Source organism: Amblyraja radiata, chromosome 31 (assembly GCF_010909765.2).
Source record: "Amblyraja radiata isolate CabotCenter1 chromosome 31, sAmbRad1.1.pri, whole genome shotgun sequence".
Taxonomy (NCBI): domain Eukaryota; kingdom Metazoa; phylum Chordata; class Chondrichthyes; order Rajiformes; family Rajidae; genus Amblyraja; species Amblyraja radiata.
The window spans coordinates 29,686,592-29,707,440 of NC_045986.1; the positions used below are offsets into that span (position 1 = coordinate 29,686,592).

At 40.2% G+C, this 20,849-nt stretch overlaps 1 protein-coding gene across 9 annotated transcripts in view; it reads left to right on the forward strand.

The window, feature by feature from the left end:
* Positions 1-18,817, forward strand: part of foxj3 (forkhead box J3) — a 79,372-nt gene extending 60,555 nt beyond the window's left edge. For 5 of the 9 annotated variants that reach the window (XM_033048412.1, XM_033048414.1, XM_033048406.1 and 2 more), the window contains one exon: positions 10,747-18,817. In XM_033048412.1, the coding sequence (XP_032904303.1) occupies positions 10,747-10,880 (134 nt within the window). In that variant the 3' untranslated portion in view covers positions 10,881-18,817. The remainder of the gene's footprint in view (positions 1-10,746) is intronic. The other 4 variants (XM_033048407.1, XM_033048410.1, XM_033048413.1 and 1 more) reach the window with 1 other exon arrangement.
* Positions 18,818-20,849: the final 2,032 nt, after the last annotated feature.

Here is a 20,849-nt window from a genome sequence, read left to right on the forward strand (position 1 = left end):
GTGTCTATTGAAGACAAATGGTTAGAAACGGGAATGGATTTGCAGTCGATTTGATATTACACCCTTAAACATGGGAGGCACTTCTGACAATATAAGTTCATTTTGCTCATTGATTAATTTGTTAATGCCATGTTGATGCGACTCTTTTGTAGCCTCTGCTTCAAGGATGGAGGATTGTTATTCACATCCCACTGTACTTCCCAATTTATTGTTTTCTATACCATCATGAAGAACCACCTAGAAGACAAATGTACCATTTCCCCCCTCCACAGTAAAATCACTTATGAATCGTTAATAAAAGATCTCAAGCTTCCCCACTTTGACATCTCTCATCTCCTCAGTTTACAGTTGGATCATAGAATCTCAGAAAATATACAACGCAGGATGAGACATGTTGCTTTAGGTCGAAAGAAAGCTAATGCTGCTTAGCAGCTCCGGATCTGTAATCCAAGCAGGTTGCAGTTCTCAAGTGCACATTCAAGGACTTATTAAATATTAAGGATTGAATCCTCCTGTAACTTTTCAGAACCTGAGGCTGGGTGAAAATATTTTTGTTTCCATGAACAAATGATGTTGAGTTTTGATCACTCATTAAGGGAAATGTCCTCCCTGTTTATTTCATCTAGGCGTCTTTTATTGTACACATCTCATTTAAATCATAGAATCTCCCCTCAGCCTCTTCAGTTCCATGTAAAACATCCTTAACTTATCCAATCTTTTATCTCCAATTTAAAATGTTCCAGTCCTGGCAACATCCTCTTCTGCACACTCACATCTTTCCTGTAAAATGGTGAATGACTAGAAGTGCACACCTTACATGAGCTGTGGCTTAACTAAACACATTTAGCATAACTTCCTTGTCCCTGTAATCTGCTAAGAAAGGAAAATGTCCCATATGTTCTTAAAACAACTTTCGATCAGTCTTTTTTAAGGATCCATAAAATACACTCCCATCGCTACACATCTGTCAATATCTTCTCATCTATTTGAGTTTCCTTGCCATGTGAATCGTCCAAAACTAAGTACCGGTACTTTACATTGTCTGGAAGAAATTATCTTTGTCACTTTTCATCCCTCCTGACCAGACCATCTATCATCCTGCAGTCTAAAGCTTTCTCGTTCTCGTGAACTACTTGTGAAATGATTCTGTTTTTCTATCATTTGCAAATTCTTTACAATGCTCCCATTTACATCCAAATCATTAATATCTACTTATAAATATAATGGACCCAGAACTGAGCTCTGGACTACCCGGATTAAAACAGCCCTGCGGATGCAAAACCTCTCGACCATTAATTAGCCCTTTCTTTTCAACCTCTGACGTAACGTTTAATCCAATTTGCACCCTCTTAGTAATTCCATAAATTTTTACTGACCAGCCTGTTGTGTGGAACTTGTCCACACTTTGCAAAACGCATTGTAGACCATGTCAAATGAAAATTAAAATAAAAACTACAGGTGTAAATCTGGAACAAAAAGAGAAAATGCTGGAAGCACTCAGCAGATTAGGCAGCATCTGTGGAAAGAGACACCGTTAACCTTTCAGAGGGTCGGTCTGAAATGTTAACTCTGTTTCTCTTTCCACAGCTGCTGCTTGACCTGCTAGATCACATCAAATAGGCCTTTTTACCTCCTCAAAAAAATTGTGTTCAGGTTAGTCCCTTGACAAATTCATGCCGATTATCCTTAATTAATCTGTGTCTTCCTAAAGAAAGTTTTAAAATATCCCTTCAAATTGATTTAATTAATCTTTTCACCAAATGAATTCACATTTGATATCACCCTCAACAATAATATTTTCCTGGAGATTTAATTGATCAATTTATTTACATATTAACCAGTTTCTTTCCCAACCTTTCCTTTGTCTCATTTGAGCAAAACGTTCTCAACTGAGCTAAGAATCGGCTAGGCGCTTGGCTTTATACATGCAAATCCATTTTACCATAATAATCTTTTTTAATTGTGGATTTTCATCCAAGAACTTAATGCATTTGCTGCCAATGTGTTAATAAACAAAGAAGATATTCCTTCTATGATTGGATAGCTGGAGTAAAATGCTTTACCTCGTGCAATTTGCATGTTTTGCAGCCTGAAGGAATGTAGAGCAACAGTTCTGTTGTTTGCGATGCTTAGGATGTACCATCCTGTCTGGGATCGATATTTCAGGAGCAAAGAGTGTAAATCAGTTTTGTTATGAATAAATGCATTCCCGTTATATTTCCTGGTTTAAACCTTAGCAAATCAAATGAGCAAGATCAAAAAGCCATCCATGGAACTCAAGCTGCTTCAACTACATGGGGTTAGTTTCTTCAGAACAGTATTTTTTAGGAAACTCCCAGGGCCAGGCAGTATCTGGAGGGAATGGACAGGCAACGTTTCGGGTCATAACTCTTCTTCAGGTGGAGTGGGTTGTGTGTTCGGTGGGTGGTTATCTCGCAATTCAAGTGAATGCAGGTTGAAGGAAAATAGATCACTGGAAGATAGGCATTAAAAGCAGACAAGTTGTGCAGACGAACACCAGGAGAAAGTTCAAGAGAGCATAGTTCTTAGAGGTTCTGGAATTGTTTTGTGGTTGCAGACATTGTCTTCCTCCTGCCAGTTTCAAGGACATCACTGAGAGACTGCAGAAAATTTGGGAGAGGAACAAAAGATGTCGGTGCCAAAAGTAAAACATTTAATGAAATCTTGCAAGCAGAATTTAAGGAGTTGGGAAAGAGATTAAGAAGCAGACCAAGAGTTGTAATTTAGACACATAATTTAGACACAAAATGCTGAAGTAACTCAGCGGGACAGGCAGCATCTTTGCAGAGAAGGAATTGGTGATGTCATCCATTTCTTCTCTCCAGACATGCTGCCTGTCCCGCTGAGTTACTCCACCATTTTGTGTCTATTTTCAATTTAAACCAGCATCTGCAGTTCTTTCCTAAAAGAAGAGTTGTAATTTGGTCTTTTGGAGGGTAGTGGAGGGTAGTGCCGATGACAGTGAGGCCAGGGTGAATGAGCAAGAGGAAGGGTTTTTGATGTTTAGGACTTTGTGGCAAATTCTGGGGAATGTGGAAACCAGGTAGATCAAAGTGGTTGCACCTCAGCACGACACGTCTGCGAGTGCTGTTCAGGCAGATTTTATGCATTTGACATGGTTCAGAAGATAGAAGAATGGATCTGAAAATATAAGTAAGGAATTAGATGAGTGAGTTTGGAAGGCAGAGCAAATAAAGCATGTAAAATCAACAAGGGAGAGTCTGGCTCTTTGCAGTATCTGTAAAAGTGAGGAGTTTGGTGCGAGCAGAATAGTTGAGTGCACTGATTGAAATGTGAAAATATAACATTGCAAGTGCGATGGAAACTTGATTTAAAGAAGGGCGGAAATAACAAGCTACTCTGGTTAGGGAGTTTTCAAATGCAAAGGAAGGGAAATTCAAATTCAAATGCAAAGGAAGGGAAAAGCATTCTATCTAAGGGAAAGGCAACATGTGTTCAAGAAACTATCACAGCCCAGAGAAGGGATAGTATGTTAGAAAGATCATCAAATGAGACTTTATGAATCAAACTTTTTAAAAAAACAGCAAATGGGCAGTCGCACTGTTTGGATTGTATTTTAGATCTCCAAATGATTAAGGGAAATTGGTCGGCAATATTGCAGGCAAATGTATAAAGTCTGAAGAAGAGTCCCGACCCATATCTCACCTGTGCACATCTTCCAGAGATGCTGCCTGACCCGCTGTGTTACCCCAGCACTCTGTCTGTTTTTGCATACGTGTAGAAGTGTGCAATGAGCATACAATGCTAATAATTGAGACGGAGGAGCGAGGTGTGGAATTTAATTGCACAAGCAGTAATTACGATACAGTAATTATAAAAAGCGCATCAGGCAAAGAATTTCAATCAAGACATTCTTTCTTTGCCTTTATCTATAAAGCCCAGAAGATGAAGTGGTAAAATTCTGCTTTGAGACGTATGGAATGAGGTTGGACAGATGGGAGAGCATTTCAGTGTTACTGATAATAATTCAGTTTGATTTAGCATAGTTATTTGAAAGGACAAAGATAAAATAGGTGCACAGATTTTAAATTGGAGCATTGCCAATTTTGCTAGGCTGATTTAATAAAAGTGGAGTAAAGCTAGTTACTTGTTTCTAAAGAATCCTGGAGCAAAATGTTTGTGGTAAAGGAGAAGGCCAGTACCACTGAATCAAAGGTTCCTTGGAATACAAGATCATTGGGGTAGTGGGGTTGGATAAGGAACAAAGGGGAAGGTCGTGTCACCAGCTTAGAGAACTTGCTGCTACAGAAAGCTTGTACAGAGGGATCTTGGGGTACATCCAGCGATACACCGCTGTAGTGGACTTGATAAAATACTTTCTACAGCGCATCTGTAGATGTTGGTGAGTTGTTGGGGACATACAGGACTTCCTATGCCTTCTAAGGACATGGAGGCATTGGTGTGCTCTCTTGGCCATTGCTTTGATATGGCTAGCCCACGGGACAAGTTGCAGGTAATATTTACTCCTAGGAACTTGAAGCTTTCAACCATCTTCACTTCAGCGCCAAAGTATATCAGGATATGTGTAACATTTTGTTTCCTGAAGCCCGCTGTGGTGCTGATCTGGAGTCCATTGACCTTGGAAGGGGGTAACAGTGCAGGATATGACATCAATGAAAATGATCCACACTAACTTTTAATGACATTCTAAATTTGTTGCCTTTGAAGTAAAAAATCTGCCATTCTGCTCACCCACGCTGTGAAACTTTAAGATCAAGGTCTTATTTTTCCCTGCTTCTGCCAGTGCTGTTCAGTTAGCAGAATAGGGAGTATACTTACCTCGAGCTGTTTAACATCTGTTTGATGTTTCTTCCAATTGGCAGCTTACTTACGAAATCGTGTAACTCCATCTAACTCATACGGACTAAAAGGTCACAAGTGAATTGATGATCTGACTCTTTTGATTGCCCAAATCCTTTCATGATCTTTCATCAAGGCAAAAGAAAAGAATGTGATGGAATCATTGCTATCTGCCTGGATATGTGTAGCTCCATCACTTAAAGCTCGACTCAATCCAAGAACTCCCGTTCCCCCATCTAAAGTTCCTAAGTTCGTCGCCAACCTGACTTTAAAATGTATTGCTGTTCCTACATTGCTGCTGGGCCCAAATCTGAACCTCCCTACCTGACTACTGAGGGGATTTATTACAAATTCAAAGGAGTGACTCACCGCCAGTTTCTCAAGTACAGCTGGGGGACAAGAAGTATTCTGTCGTATCTAGGGATTCCCGCATTCGGTGAACAAATACAATAAATACCCTAGATTTCTGCAGGATTATTATGATTTGATCTTTGCAGCTGCGATGCAGGATGAAAACTTTAAAAAAATTCCATTGCATGCTTTAACATTTTCTCTTTCTAGCCTTACAGGAGCCTCTTGTGTAATGTGATATGTTCCTTTGACTTGCAGTGGAGAATACGTTCCATGCAAGTTCAGGGTGATATTTAAGAGACTGTCTTGATATCTGTAGTAATGAAACTTTAGCTTTTAGCAGGGTATTTTTCAGAAGTTTGAAAGGTGCGTGAAAATTAGGAATGTAGCTGCTTTGATTGCCAGAGCTCTCAAATTAATTGTGAAAGCAGAATCTGTAGTCGCTTTATAAATGGATGCATTTTGGGGGTGATGGGGTGAGATCTTGGCATGGGAACAAAGCAGATAACACAGAGCTATCATGCACAGAATGGGTCACATGACGTTCTCCACTATAAAATTCTGAGTAAAGATTTGTCCAATTTTTCCCTTTATATACTTTGGTGAAGTATTGAAAGAGCAAGGGGTATACATTTTAAATTTTATTGAGTTAAGATTAAGAGAAGTTGTGCATGATTTTCATACTTTAGTAGCTGTGGACAACATTTTACAGAAATGTATAACAGTGATAGAAGAAAAGGATTCAAAAGACAATTTGCATTTAATTCAAGAGATCGGCAGATATGAGGGGACAAATAGAATTGATTCTTTAGGTACAATGATATTTTCCAGTGCCTCAATTTACTTCCATAATCACACTTTATGATCACTACACCAGTTGCTCCTCAGGTTATCAGGTAGAGCATATCCAGTGACAATGAATTTTCCAAGTCGCATAGTCATTCTGTATGCAATCTCAAAAACAGATGCAGTACTATTTCCATATAGTTTCTGGCCTAGAATACAAAGTCAGAATCCCACTGTGTTGCTAGTTCCAATGAGTTGTGCTGGAGCCCGGTGTGTCATTTGATAGTTAGTTTGAACGTAAGCCAGTGCACGAGTTACTGAATAGCGATCAAGGCCGAGATTCCTGGAGGAGAAGGATTCCATATTAAGTTACCATTCTGTAGAGTCATAAAGTGTGGAAACGGGTCCTTCGGCCCAACTTGCCCACACCGACTAACAAGTCTCATCTGCACTAGTCCCACTGGCCTGCTTTTGGTCCATATCCCTCTAAACCTGTCTTTTCCATGTACCTGTGTAACTGCTTCTTAAACGTTGCGATAATCCCTGTTTCAACTACCTCCTCCGGCAGCTTGTTCCATACACCCACCACCCTTTGTGTGAAAAAGTTGCTCCTTAGGTTCCTGTTAAATGTTTTCCCCTTCACCTTAAATCTATATTCTCTGCATCTCGATTCCCCTACTCTGAGCAATAGACTTTGTGCATCTACCAGATCTATTCCTCTCATAATTGTATGCACCTGTATAAGATCACCCCTCATCCTCCTGCACTCCAAGGAAGAAGAGTCCCAGCCTGCTCAACCTCTCCCTAGAGCTCACACCCTCGAGTCCTGGTAACATCCTTGTAAATCTTCCCTGCACCCTTTCCAACTTGACAGCATCCTTCCTATAAATTGAGATGAATATTCTAAGGTGGGATAAATGGGACCCTGGACATGGAAGATTAAAAAAAAACGAGAGCTGCTGTTCCAACTTGGTCAACTGCTGCAATGATGCTAGAATCTCCTCGTAGTAAGTCATTGTAGTAAGATAGCTTGTCAATACATTGATCATGTCAGCATTGATTTGGACAGCCTTCTCTTACAGAATGCATCTCGGGGGGGGGGGGGGGGGGGTGAGAAGAAATTAATAAGAGAGAGAAATAAAAACAAAATGCTGGAACTACTCTGCAGGCCATACAGCCTCTCTAGAAAGTGAAACAGAATTTAACTTTCAGATCTATGCAAGGTCATTAACCTGAAGCATTAACTGTTTTTACGTCTACAAATGCTACCTGGTCTGCTGATTTTTTTTCCAGCATTTTGTTTTTATTTCCGACTTCCTGTATCTGCACTTCTTTTGCCGCAATTAGAATATAGACCGAAGAAAAGCCCAGCACAGGAGCAGGTCTGGTCCACCATGCCTGCACTGACCATGATGTCAGTATAACTAATCTCAACTATCTGCACATGGTCCGTATCCCTCCAATTCCCTGCCTGTTCATGTGCCAATCTAAATGTCTCTTACCCACAGCTATTGTATCTGTCTGCCACCTCCACTAGCAGTTCCAGGCACATACCACTGACCTGCCTAGCACATTTCCTTTAAACTTTCCCCTCTCACTTTAAACCTATTTACTTTAGTATTTGCCATTTCCAGTCTGAGGACAAAGATTCTGACTATCTACCCTATCTATGTCTGTCATTTTATATACTTCTGACAACCCTTAGCCACTGACGCATCAGAGAAAATACTCCATGCTTGTACTAACTCTCCGTATAACTAATACACTCCAATCCAGGCAACATCTTGGTGAATATCTTCTCCACCCTTTCCAAAGACCCCACATCCTGCCTATAGTGTGAAAAGCAGAAGTGCACAAAATACTCAGTGGCCGACCAAAAGTTTTCTATAGCTGCCTGCCACCTTTCATACTCAATGTCTTGTCCGATGAAGGCAAGCATGCCATATGCCTTCTTTACCAGCCTGTGTACTTGCATTCCACTCTCCGGGAACATCTCTCCACATCAATGCATGAGAGGATCCTGCCATTTACTGTGTACTTTCCTCCTGCATTTGACTCCTGTTTTTGCACTTATATTACCTGCTCATTACCTAGTATTACTGATTATTATTAATTTACTGTATTATTGATTATTGTATGTATTTGTGTGTGTTTTGCATTAATGGGCCTGGAAAGCTGCAGCAAGGAAGAATTTAATTTTACTGTTGCCGATACATATGACAATAAACGCTCTTGACTTGCGCCAAAATGCATAACCTCACACCTGCCATTTATCTGCCGATATTTCCAACTTATCTGGCCTGTTGTATCCTTTGACAACCTTCCCTATGATCCACCAATCTTCCAATTTTTGTGTGCTCTGTAAATTTACAAAATTGACTACTTATGTTTTGACCGAAGATAGACACAAAATACTGCAGTAATACTGTGGGACAGGCAACATCTCTGGAGATAAGGAATGGGTGACGTTCTGGGTTGTGACCCTTCTTCAGACAGGTCTTCCTTGACCTGTAACGTCACCTATTCCCTCTCACGAGCGATGCGGCCTGTCCCGCTGAGTTACTCCCAGCATTTTGTCTCTATCTTCGGAGTAAACCAGCATCTGCAGTTTATTCCTACACATACTTATGTTTTGATCCAACTTATTTATTATAAACAACAGGTCCCAATTCTGATCTTTGCAAACACCACTAGTCAGAGACTTCCAGTCAGAAAAAACACCCTTCCATCACTACCTTCTATCGTTTATGCCTAAGCTAGTTTTATTTGTCTTGTCATCCATATCCTTATGAAAGCCGATGTGATGCACCCATTAAGAGCCTCGCCCACTGCCATGGCTCCACGCAGACAATCCCTCCTTTTCCCTTGAGTGGACCTATCCCTTTTCCTGCCTGCCCTCTTGCTCCTCACATGCAGGTCTTGGCCAGATAACAACGGAGTTCTAGCCCTGAGATACATTTGTAACTAGAACAGTCCACGAGTCTGAATTGCAGCCTGTGGCAGCGTATTTGAGTCAACACATAGGACAACCATCGGCAACATGTCGTTACACCAGGGTGTTTAACTCAACCATTCAAATATTGCCGCTAACTGAGTTCCCACACGACAGGAGATGCCTGCAGCCCCACAGCAGCCAGCAAATCCATCCCACCAGTCCCCCAAATAATGATTCATTTGTACATTCTGTGCACATCAGGCGCTCATTACCTGGGGAGGACAGGTACGTGTAAAGTGGCTTGGGATTCTCATTAATCCTACTCGACAAGGTCATTTTGTAGCCCATTATAACCTTCCGCCTTCCTTGTTTAAACTCTTTCCTGCTTCATTTATATTCTGTGGGGGCCTTGTTCAATTTTTGCATTTGGAAAAAGGATTCTGTTTTTCTATATAAAAAAGGAAACAAATCTTGGAGTAAGTCACCTGCTCTGACTTTCTTTTAATGGGCTGCGTATAATCACAGTGTAGCGACCTCGACTACCGTGAACTGCTAATAATAGTCTGCTATGAACAAGCATGTAAGAACTTGCCTGACACATCCTTCCCATAAACTGGAGCTGCAAGGTCAAATACAACTTGGTGAAAACACAATGTAGTTAAAGCTGACTTGGATGCCATGCCTGGTGCCATGGCTGATATACCCACGATTCTCAGGAACTGAGTCTTGTTATTCATTTTCAACCAGAGACACGAGAATCTGGAGCAAATGGCAAACTGCTGGAGAAGCACGGTGGGTTGAGCAGCAAATGTGGAGTCAACAGTATGGTTGACGTTTCAGGTTGAGGCCCTACATCAGGACTGAGAGTATAGATGGGAGATAACCAACTTAAGAGGTCTAAGAGATCCAGATGCATGGTCTACACCCAAAGTGTCTATAGTTGCTGCTTGACGTACTGAATACCAACAGCTGTTCATCATTTTTGGCTAGGTTGACCTTGCTGTGGTCAACCATAGATATCCAAGTTGGTTTATGTAAAATATCTCACGGAAAAATGGCTTCACGACTTATGATGGTTAATTGATTAAATTAGTGTTTGCTGTGAGCAGTCTGCTTGAAGTGTTTCTTAACCTGCTGCAAGCAGTTGTTTGTCATCGCTCCAACTGTGTAAAAAACATTTAACTTTACTGTTTCCTCAGTAAAATTAAATATGATAAATAGCTTGGTTACACAAACACAAAATTTGGCCAGACACAGAGTGCTGGAGCAACTCAGTGGGTCAGGCAGCATCTCTGAAGAACATGGATAGGTGATATCTCGCCTTTCTTTTCGTTGTAAACTAATAATACTATGGATACAATAAACTAAACTAAACAGGGGCAGCACGGTGGCGCAGCGGTAGAGTTGCTGCCTCACAGCGCCAGAGTCCCGGGTTCGATCCTGACTATGGGTGCTGTCTGTAAGTAGTTTGTACGTTTTCCCTATGACCCGTGTGGGTTTTCTTCTGGTGCTCCGGTTTCCTCCCACTCTCCAAAGACGTACAGGTTTGTAGGTTAATTGGATTGAGCAAAATTGTTAATTGACCTTGGTGCGTAGTAAAGTGCTAGTGTACGGAGTGATCACTGGTCGGCACGGACTCGGTGGATCGAAGGGCCTGCTTCCTGACTATACTCAAGTCTAAAATTCTTGACCCGAATCGTCACCTATCCATCTTCTCTAGAGATACTGCCTGACATTCTGCGTTGCTCCAGCACTGTGTGTCCCTTTGTGTAAACCAGCATCTGCAGTTCCTAGTTTCTACAAAGCTCAACCATTCCTGTGTTTTTGCCCAGCAGGCCACCATCCAGCAATGAACCAGCAACATATGATGTCGCCTTCCAGCTTTCCAATGCACAGATCGATGTCCCAACACCACAATCCTGCAGACGATATCCAGGATGACTTCGACTGGGATTCCATTGTCTAATTTGTCTTCATACGGACAAGCCTGTCAATGTGACTCGGATGTTCTTTTAGCTTCTTGCTTATTTGTGTCGGCCATTGCTGGCCACAATCGCTGGACTGCTGTCTGGACACGCCCCCACCACCACTCTGCAAGAGAGCTGAACTTTTTTTTGAGAGGGGGTGGGGGGTGGGTGGGAAAGATGCCCTCTGCTTGCAGTCACTATCGAAACGTGGAGATAGCTGCTGGCCCTCCTCAGTGGTGCAGCAGCGACATCAAGCAATGAAGCTTTTTCTAACTCTGAACAGTTTTTTTTTTTAAATCAAAGGGATGTGTTAAAGGTTAATGTCTGAGCATTGTTCATCTGAATGATGTGGCTCGGATGTGATCTAAGGTTGTGTAAGGATGGTACATTCAGTGCAGTTTCTCTCCTTTGTGGGGTTTTTATTGGGGGGAAACACTCCAATAGGAGGAAACACACATGGATAGGGGATCAGAAAGCTGGCTTCTAGATGGTCTCTTCGAGGGGAAGTCAGGGTTATTGTCAGTAGCTGGGAGGGGAATATTTTACAAAATGAGTTTCTTTTCAGAGAATTTTGTCTAAATACGGTGCTGCAGAGAAACCTCTCGATTTTTGTTGAAAATCCAGTTGCTGTAAACCAGGATTAGTATTGACGACAATACTAGGGTGACTGGGGAAAGTGTTCTAACGCTTCAAAGATTGCATTGCTTTGGCATGCATTATCTTTGAGTCCCCAGCTTTTGTGCACACAACACCAGCTTCCAAGTCTGAACTATTGGGATTCTCCCCACAGATCCCACCCGGCCGCTCGTCACCACATCTCAAAAGGGTAGCACTAAATTTGTGTTTGCAGGTGCCACGTACCGAGTGTCGATGTGGTTTAAATCAGTATCCCAGTGATTAAATGTAGTAGTGTGATGGCAAAGGAGTCTGTCTCTCTCTTTGGTGGTGACTTTATCCAGCAGAGTATCCTGAGATGAATGTTTAGCCTCTTCTGGTGAGTTCGTAATCTTCAAGTCACAGTCATACAAACATGTGAAAGAGTGAAGCATAGACTATAGAGTGCATGCATGGCGAGAACTTGTGAACTGCTAACCATCCCTTTTCCTTTACCAAAACGTTACATGGTCATAGTAGGAGCGAAACTGGTTGCTGCCTTCCTCCTTCCCCTGCTGGCCAAGGGGGAAAGGGCTAAAGTCCACCGTATCCCTTGGAGAGGTGATGCAGGGGAAGTATGTTAACCAATATTGCATTTGTCAGTTTTGCATGTTTAGTGGTGGATAGATGAGAATTTCAATATTGGAATCCCATTCTGCTTTTAATACTTGCGTTACACTTTGTTTTCAATGAATTGGAGCTTTTTATATATGCACTTTCTGGAACTGTGCCTACTTGATTATTTCCACCTCCCTTTTATAAAGAAGAATCATCATACCAAGTAGTGCGTTCAGACTGCAATACTGATATGTGGATGCACAATCTTTCTTGGTTTACTTTTAAAATTGAGATTCAAGTCAAATCCATGCGAGTATCAACATTGGGGCAGTAGGAACTTTGTTGTAATTTAGTGAATGGGTGCTCCCCAGCACACTTGTTTTTGCTAGTGCATGGTTTTCTTTTGCCCTCCAGCTTCTCTTTCTTTCCCATAGTCTCATTTGCAGTTGAGGGATACTGTTCTCATTATTAAGGCAGTGATGAAGTGTGTTTTTATCATGTTATATTTTGTCAGCTTGTTGATCCAAGAATAAACAATGTCAAAATAGACAGGGCTCACTGTTGCTCCAAACATGTCACCAGACACTGCTGGGAAATTATGACTATCTAATGGCAGAAGTTTACCTACAGCTAAAGCTTGATTTAATAAATCTTTGTGGATGTATTAGATGCAAGATGGAGACTATATAGTTTGTGAATACCTACAAGGTGCCTTCACTGACTAGAACATTGAACTATATTAGGAACAACGTGAATCTTGATGTCTACCACAGAGCAGGGAATTAACTTGGTTCATTCATTCTACCTTCCATATTCTTTTTTTTTCCTCTTTAGAAGTGTTGTGATTTCTTGGAAGTCATATTGCAAAAAAAACTGGTTTAAAGCATTTTGCGTTTAAAATAATTCTGAATTTTGAATGAGGACATTTTTGCAGCCATAATGTAAGATGGAAGATTGTGATTGATGAAAGCCGGTTTTTAAGATGAATTTTCCCCACAGTAAGTTAGTACTTCTGATTTGTGCTTAGTTGAAATATCTGCAATCCTTAATTTAAAATCATTTGGATTTTCTGTCTTGCTATTGGTTTACATGAAAAAGTTGTTGGTAGTGCAAGACAATTCCGTTAACAAGTCTTCTGGCTCTTGCTTGAATTTCAACTTCACCATTGCTTGCCTGCTGATTTTTAATCTCCACTCTTTTAATCCTCTCCCAGTCACAAAGTGGTAGGAGTTGGGGTTAACAATGTTATAGACTGTTCAGGTCAAGATTGGTGTCAGTACTATATAATCAGGATTCAGCAGTTTTTTTTTGTTTTTGTTTTTTTGCTAAAATGTTTTACCTTTTCTCACATGACTACTGAATAAGCTGAAGAAAAAGGGGAAATTAAAAAGCTAGGAATATGCAGCATTTCTGTCAGCCTCTGAATGGTAACGTAGGTTAATGTTCCATTTGCCATCCCTCACTAATTTCTTGTTCAATGGCAGATCCCACTTAAGCACTCTTTTAGTTTCACATGGGCCTTCACATTTTCTGTTTTTTTTTAAATTGGTACTTAATGAGGTAAACCCAAGCAGTTTGAATATTAACTGGAGATGTGAAATAAAATGTGAAGAAAATAAGGAACATTTCCTTAAGCTCTCAACCAACTGTGCTTGCTTGTTTCTCTTGTGTTGTGTGTCTGACCACTTCAGCTCAAATTGTTATTTATGAAAGCACAGTTTCACTGCCACAAGAAACTCTAAGCATTTCTAATTGGACTCTGCAGTCAAGATACTGATAATCGCACAATAATAGTTCTTCCCTCAACAACGCTAACACTAGACCTAAAGCACCATACTTTAAACAAATAATGGATACACTACAGGATAGTGATCAGAAGCATAAATCCTTTTCCCCCCCCAATTCTGACCCCCTTCTTTCTCCCCTCCCCACCCCAACTGCTGCCCTCACAGACACTGGAGGTGGCGTGGTTTGGAAGCATGGTAGTAGTAGAAATATGCAGTATTAAAACTGGCAATTTATTAAGCACAACTGCAACAAAATAGGCATTAAAATGTGTATTTCAGACCCAGATAGCATTTAGCACTTTAGCTTCAGGGTAAAGTTACTGAGTTTCCAGTAAATGATTAAAACAAAAATTGTCGGGATAACTAAATTGTATAAAGCTTGCTGTGATGTGGCAAGATGTACTGAAGTGGAGAAATCAGCTGGTGCACTTTTTATATTTAAAGTTAATGAAGGTTTTGGGAGGAGGGGAAAAGATTGATATGAATGTTTGCTTTGCAAAGGTCCATTAAACAAATCTCCCATTTTTGCGAATAAATAAGCTAAATTTATATGATATAAAATATAAAATATATTACATGTATTACATGAATCCTGCATCCAACCCTTTCTCTGCTTGGTTTTGGTGCCTGTATTGTCAAGTTTTAGCTACTTTCTTAATTTTCTCTTAAAGATAATATTATTACAGCACAGAGTTTAGCAGAAGCGTTATCGGTGTACTTCGACAGATAAATTGAGTCGGACTAGAGCTTGATTCGTATCTTCGAGGGCGTAGAGTTTTTATAACAGCTGTCAAACTAAATCTTTTTGCCAAAGATTCTGAGCTATGTCCTGATTTGTAAATAAACCAGATTGGAGCATTTGTGTAACGTTCCGCCGACTTTATTAATTGCTGTTATGTTTGACAAGCCAAAATTTGATAAGACGGTTTTTTTAAATAATAGTGCTATCAATCAGCCCAAAATACAATGCATGATAAAAGCAATGACACCACCTGGCAACAAGATGTACGTCGCAGCCCATGTTGCAGGAAAATAGGACATCAAATTCAGCCCTTGGAGAGGACGTGTTAGTTTGTTATTGAATAACTGAGGCACTTTTAATTATCCAGATCATAATCCTTACACAAGATATCTGACTTTTATATGTAATGTAAATCAGAAAATTGACTCTTTATACGATTTTGCATTTGATTTTGGTTGATAATGTTTGCATGATGTGGCAGGCACGAGCCAGAATTTTAACTTATTTTATTTTGTGTTCAGCTTTTTAAGACATTTCAACCCATTAAATAAGGCCCAAGTTTACAATGTATGTGCTTAAAGTTAGTTGTTCATTCAGAGTATATAGTTTTTGAAAAACATTGCTAATGCTTATGTCTGTGATTTTTGAAGGCATTTTAGAAAATAATGTAGTCCACATTCATCTTGCCTGCACGTGTGAATTAAGGTTCTGGTTTGTGGTAGGTCGATTGCGGGTCTTGGCTGACACTGCTGATTTATATTTGATGGGGTAGTGTTGGAACATAGAACAGTACAACACAGGATCAGGCCTTCAGCCTACGATGTCTGTGCAAGATACTTTTTAACAACTATTTCTCTCATGGCTGAAGCCAAGGTCAGCGAAATTTCCAGGACAGGTTAAAGTCCATTTGGAGTAAAAAAAAAAAAAAAATGTCTCAGTGATACGCCTGTGCTATTTTGAGGGAATCTGTCTGGAACTAAAATTAATTAATGATTTATTTCCCAGCAGATTTTAAACAATTGGTTCCTCCTTACTGTTACTGTTATTGCATTTTACAAATTTAAATCTCAACTCTCTAAAATGTTCTCTTCTCTTGTGTACGACTTGAAACAATATGTAGCTTATTCCCATTTCACCAGGCAGCTTCATCTCTGCACTGCCTTCTACACTCTTGCTCAACTCATCTCTTCTCTTGCCCCGCTGGTACCATTAATAATTCACCAGTTTTGTAGTTTCTGGAAAAAGTCGCTTTCATGAAAGAAATTGCAACACTCTTAAGTAAAATCCTGGAACAGTGGAGTTAATATAGACTTCATAACTCCACTAAAGTACACATTTAACATGGAAAATATATACAACTGCGCCGGGCACCTCAGTTCCTTGAATTCAGCAAAATGGAACTGTTTTTAAAAAAATGCCTTTTTATGCCATCTGGGCAAGTTGTTATCTCAACTAATCCTGTTTGGATTTTAGATGAAATTAGCGAATCAGCCTGCAACAGCCCATCAGAGAGGAATTGATGTGTTCAATGGCTTTTGTATGTTCTTCCCCAGTCTCCATTTACCTCCACATCTCACTCAGGACCAGCAGAGTAAAGCCACCGGGTACCTTGACCCACTAGTGGATATGCTTTGCCCGACACGGGAGGCAAGAGAAAATACCCAAGAGACCTTGGGTGGTGCCTGATTTCTAACTGAAAGAGTCACATCATTGGCTGGATCCCATTGTTTACAAATGTTGGCATACTTTAAAACCCCAGTTAGTTTATCTTTTTTAAAGGAAATTACATTAAAATGACCAATGTTGTGAATGTTTTTTTAAATATATATATATTTTTTGAAATTTAGCTTTTATGAGAAAGATGCCAGTTTAACCTGAATACTGCTGGATTGTTTAGTACATCCACTATTTTTAAAAAAAACATTTGAAAGTTGTAGAAGTATTCAAGATCTAGTAGTTTAAAAGTCTGTGCAAGAAAGAATTGATCAGCCCTCGATCAGTGTGCTTGAGTTGCGAAGTTAAGGGCTAAGTAACCCCTCTCCACATACAGTATAGATCTCCTTGGAAAATAATCAATTTATTTTGATGTCTGCACTGTTAAGAATTTTATTTCATGCATGTAGTGTTGCATTCTTGATGTTTTTAAAGAGAAAATTGCAAATAATTTCAGACAAAAATATATTTACGGAATCTTCTAAGTAGCAGGAGGCAGCAGCTCGTCAGAGAAACATTAATGCTGCACTATTCGACAGGCCTGCGATGTAATACAGTATGTAGGATTATAAATATTACTGACTACCTTTAAAAGGTGCATTCTATTTTTAATAAAACATTAATCACTGAAATTGAAACAAATATATAATATGTAAGTTAGCCTATACCCTTTTAAAGAAGTTTAATTGACTCTCGACAAAGATTGCCTTCCCTTGATAAAAGAATGGGTGGAAAATGCTCCACTTTGGTTCAGAGGACAGCAATGGTGTCAAAGGCAGGAATGTGGGCGTGATCATCTAGAACCAAGGTTCTGGGTCCTGACGCTCAGACTCGCTTGTCGTGGTGGCCTGAGTGCAGCCATTCCTCGGGCAACAGGTAGTGAGGTCAGAAGGGAGTGAGGGGAAAATCTAAATCATTTTGGGTTTGATGTTGGGACGCAGGTGGCGTGGCCAACGGGACCTTCAGGAAAACAAAAGGAGATAATAAAATGATAAACTTAAATGCAGTAACTTTTCTGAGACTGAGTGTTGCTCAAGATCTGTGACTCGGGAGAGCCGATCTGTACGAAAGCCATTAAAAAGCAAAGTCTTGAACGTAGGAATAGCGAGAGACTCCACGTGTTCACTTTCACAGAAGAATGAAGTAAATTTTAAAGGAAAGTGTTTGTTGCAGTTTGCATTAACAGCTGGCAGAATCACTACATTAGTGGATTTCTGCAGTCAAGGGGCACAGCTTTGATGTGTAGTAAGTGGGTGGGAGCACTATTGTGCAAGGAAGGTGATAGCTGCTGGTAAAGGAATGTTTCCTGTGTGAATTCAAAAATAGATTATTCATTTACAGTACTATGGATAAAAGCAGGGATCCTACTTTTCAGATAGGGCAAATCTTATTCTTCTCCCCTAGTTTGCACTTGAGTTGAAACGTTCAGAAGGTGTTAGTTAGTAAGGTTGGATTTCTCTGTTCCAAAAATCCTGATGAATGCATTTTTTTTTTAATGACCTGTTGTATATTTAAATGGGTAAAAAAAATTGTCCTCTGGCACCTCTACAGTTGAGACGCATCATTCAGAGTTTGGAATGAACTTTGTTCACAGTGTGTGGAACCCAGCAGTGATTGCTGTTGTGACGACAGAGGGGGTGTAATCCCTCTGAGGATTTTCTTTTTCATTTTTGACTGTTGTAAATGTATTTTTAAACTTTGTAGCTGTCTCGGGCAGCATGGCCAGATTTCTTGCAGTAACCAAATGATTTTTTTCCCCCCCCTCCAAAAAAATCAATTACAATTTGAATTTCCTAATAATTGCACATTAAAGACTTGGACAGAAACCGTTTTCTTCATGAGGTTTTCTTGGAACAGGAGTCTGAACCTCTTTGGAGTTGGCTTATCTCCCCTTGAATGCACTGCCATTGTCTTACATGAAAGCTCCCTCTGTGTTTGCAGTAAAGAGGACACGTTGGCAGTTTTGGAATATGGCTACAATACAAGCAGGAGGAATATCGACCTCCAACGTAACAAAAGCAATGTTGGCTTTTGTGGCACATTAAAACAAAATGGAAAAAAAAAGTGTTGTGGTGTTGACGTGCTTAATTGTAAATATATTTGTCTTTGAAATTGTCCTTTTATTTTTTTGGGGTGGGAAGGGGGACAAGATAGAGACCAGGGTTTTATTCTATGAAAGGAATACAGAGTATTTTGATATTGTGCATTCCAAGGGTGATGTGTACATATCTATGATGTATATAATGATAACATCACTATCAATTTGTGCAGCACTAGTTCCTCTCTGTACTGCTGTTCCACAGTCAGTGTTTCAGTGTTTGTATTTTTTGTTACTGCACGTTTTATTAATCCTAGCTGAAAGAAAAATGCACAACTATCCTTTGTATCAGTTTACTGCTGTAAAATACTACCAAATGTCATTAGTTGTTGCTGCCAGTCGTGATATGCATGGATGGCACTTATAATAAATGCTGTAGCTTCAGTTGTGTGTTAAGGGCTTCTCTTTTAATGAGACGTTGTAATCAAACTTGCAATAGCAGAGACTGTGTGTGTGCGCAGAGCTAACTGTGTGTGTGTGTGTGTATTTAATACTTTGTGTGTAGCCTTGATTGTTTTTTTTTTTAAACAAGAATTCCAGATTGACAATTGTACAGACCAACTTGTAGTTAAGAAAATGACTGGAGGGAATAACTCAGCAGGTCAGGCAGCATTTCTGGAGAATATGGTTGTGACGTTTTGGGTTGGGATCCATCAGAAGGAGGGTGAGAGGAAGGGGCACAGCCCAAAACATCGCCTATCCATTTTCTCCAGAGATGCTGCCTGATCTGCTGAGTAACTCCAGCAATTTGTGTATTTTGCAAACCAACATCTGCAGTTCCTTGGGTCTAGTTTGTATTTAAATGTGGCTTTCACAATAAAAGAATATCTAGGGACCCTACTTGTAGGGTCAATGTTGTACAGAAAACTTAATGCAAGGGAAATATTTTCTGGAAGGTTTTGAAGAATTGTAGAGGGATGAAGTGTTATTAAGAGGGTAGGAAAGCTACAAGGTTGTGAACCACTGGTCTATTAATGGCAGGAGAATGCAGAGGGCGAAGTTGAACAAAGTACACACAAGAGTACGTAGCTGGTGATTTCCAATAGAAAGGGCAAGTATAAGAAAGTACATCAAAAACAACGATGATGACATCGAAGAAAAGACCTATAGCCCAGCCAAAGGAAGCATTGGTGAGTCGGACCATAGTGAGTTTGTACCTTTTCATCACTCTAGTTTCCTTCTCTCCTGACTCCCCTTTTCTTCAGAGATGCTGCCTGACCTGCTGAGTTACTGCAGCATTTCGTGTCTATCTCCGGAAGCATTAGTGAGATGGATGAAGTTGGGGTCTGCAGGGATTCCTTGTATGAAAATATAACTTAAATTTTGCTATGGTTTTAAGTAGGATAGTGCCGTGTTGTCTGTAATAGACTAGTCCCAATGAATGTATGTGGGGCTTCATAACTATCCAGCTAGAATAAGTTGCCATTAGAGCCATGTGTGTGTATGAATGACGTACTGCTGCAAAGGCTGTGTGTGCATGTGTGCAGGAGTCACTAACACCAAGGTTTGTGCACATTGGCTACACAAACTCCAGACAACCCACTAATGCATGTTCCTGTTATGTGCATTTGCATGTGGGTTCTCACGACTGAAGTTACATTGAACAGAGTGGCGGATGATCAAAGCTCGGGCTGCGGACAAAATGAAGTCATAAAGACAATAACAAAGACAAAGTCAAGGATTGAAAAGGGGATATGGATCGGAATAAGTGCCTCCTCTGGTTTCTGGACATTTTACATGAAAAACTCCAAGGGACAATATTGAATTGTGGTCCCTTGCATTTCACAACTGTCTAGTGTCTCATCCAAATAGCCTTCCATAAGACATTTGCAGAGGATGTTAACAGATTATCTGCGGGAAGCATGACCCAAATCCCAATCTATATTCCTAGAAGTTCTTCGCCACACAGAGTTGTTGGTTAATAGGCACAATAGCTCTGGCATATTTTTTTCCCATAGGAAGGGACAACTTGGACCCTTGAGTCCAAACGTTACGTCAGCTCAGAGTAAGATATTATCATTTGAGTATGGAAAGGAAAATATGCAATTCATTTTTGATTGCCAGTTCCAGAAGTGTGTAGAAGTTACCGTCTCTCCTGTGTTTGCAGTTCCATTCAGCTCTGAGCCTTGTCATCTCTGAGAGATGTGCAAATTTGATTTTGGATTGTGCAACATGACATGTATTTCTGTTCATCTGCTTTAGTTGTACATCTGTGGGCCAGGTAGTGGATGTGTGACAAAATCAGGTGGACAAACATGCAGACTGTTAAATAAACTAAACTACAGCAGATGGACAAATAACAGAATGGTGAGTGCCTGAAATGTTCTACTGGGGCTGGTGCAGGCGGATACGAAAGTAGTGTTTGAGGCTCTTAGATGGGCGCGTGGTTATAGAGGGATACTGATCATGTCCAGGC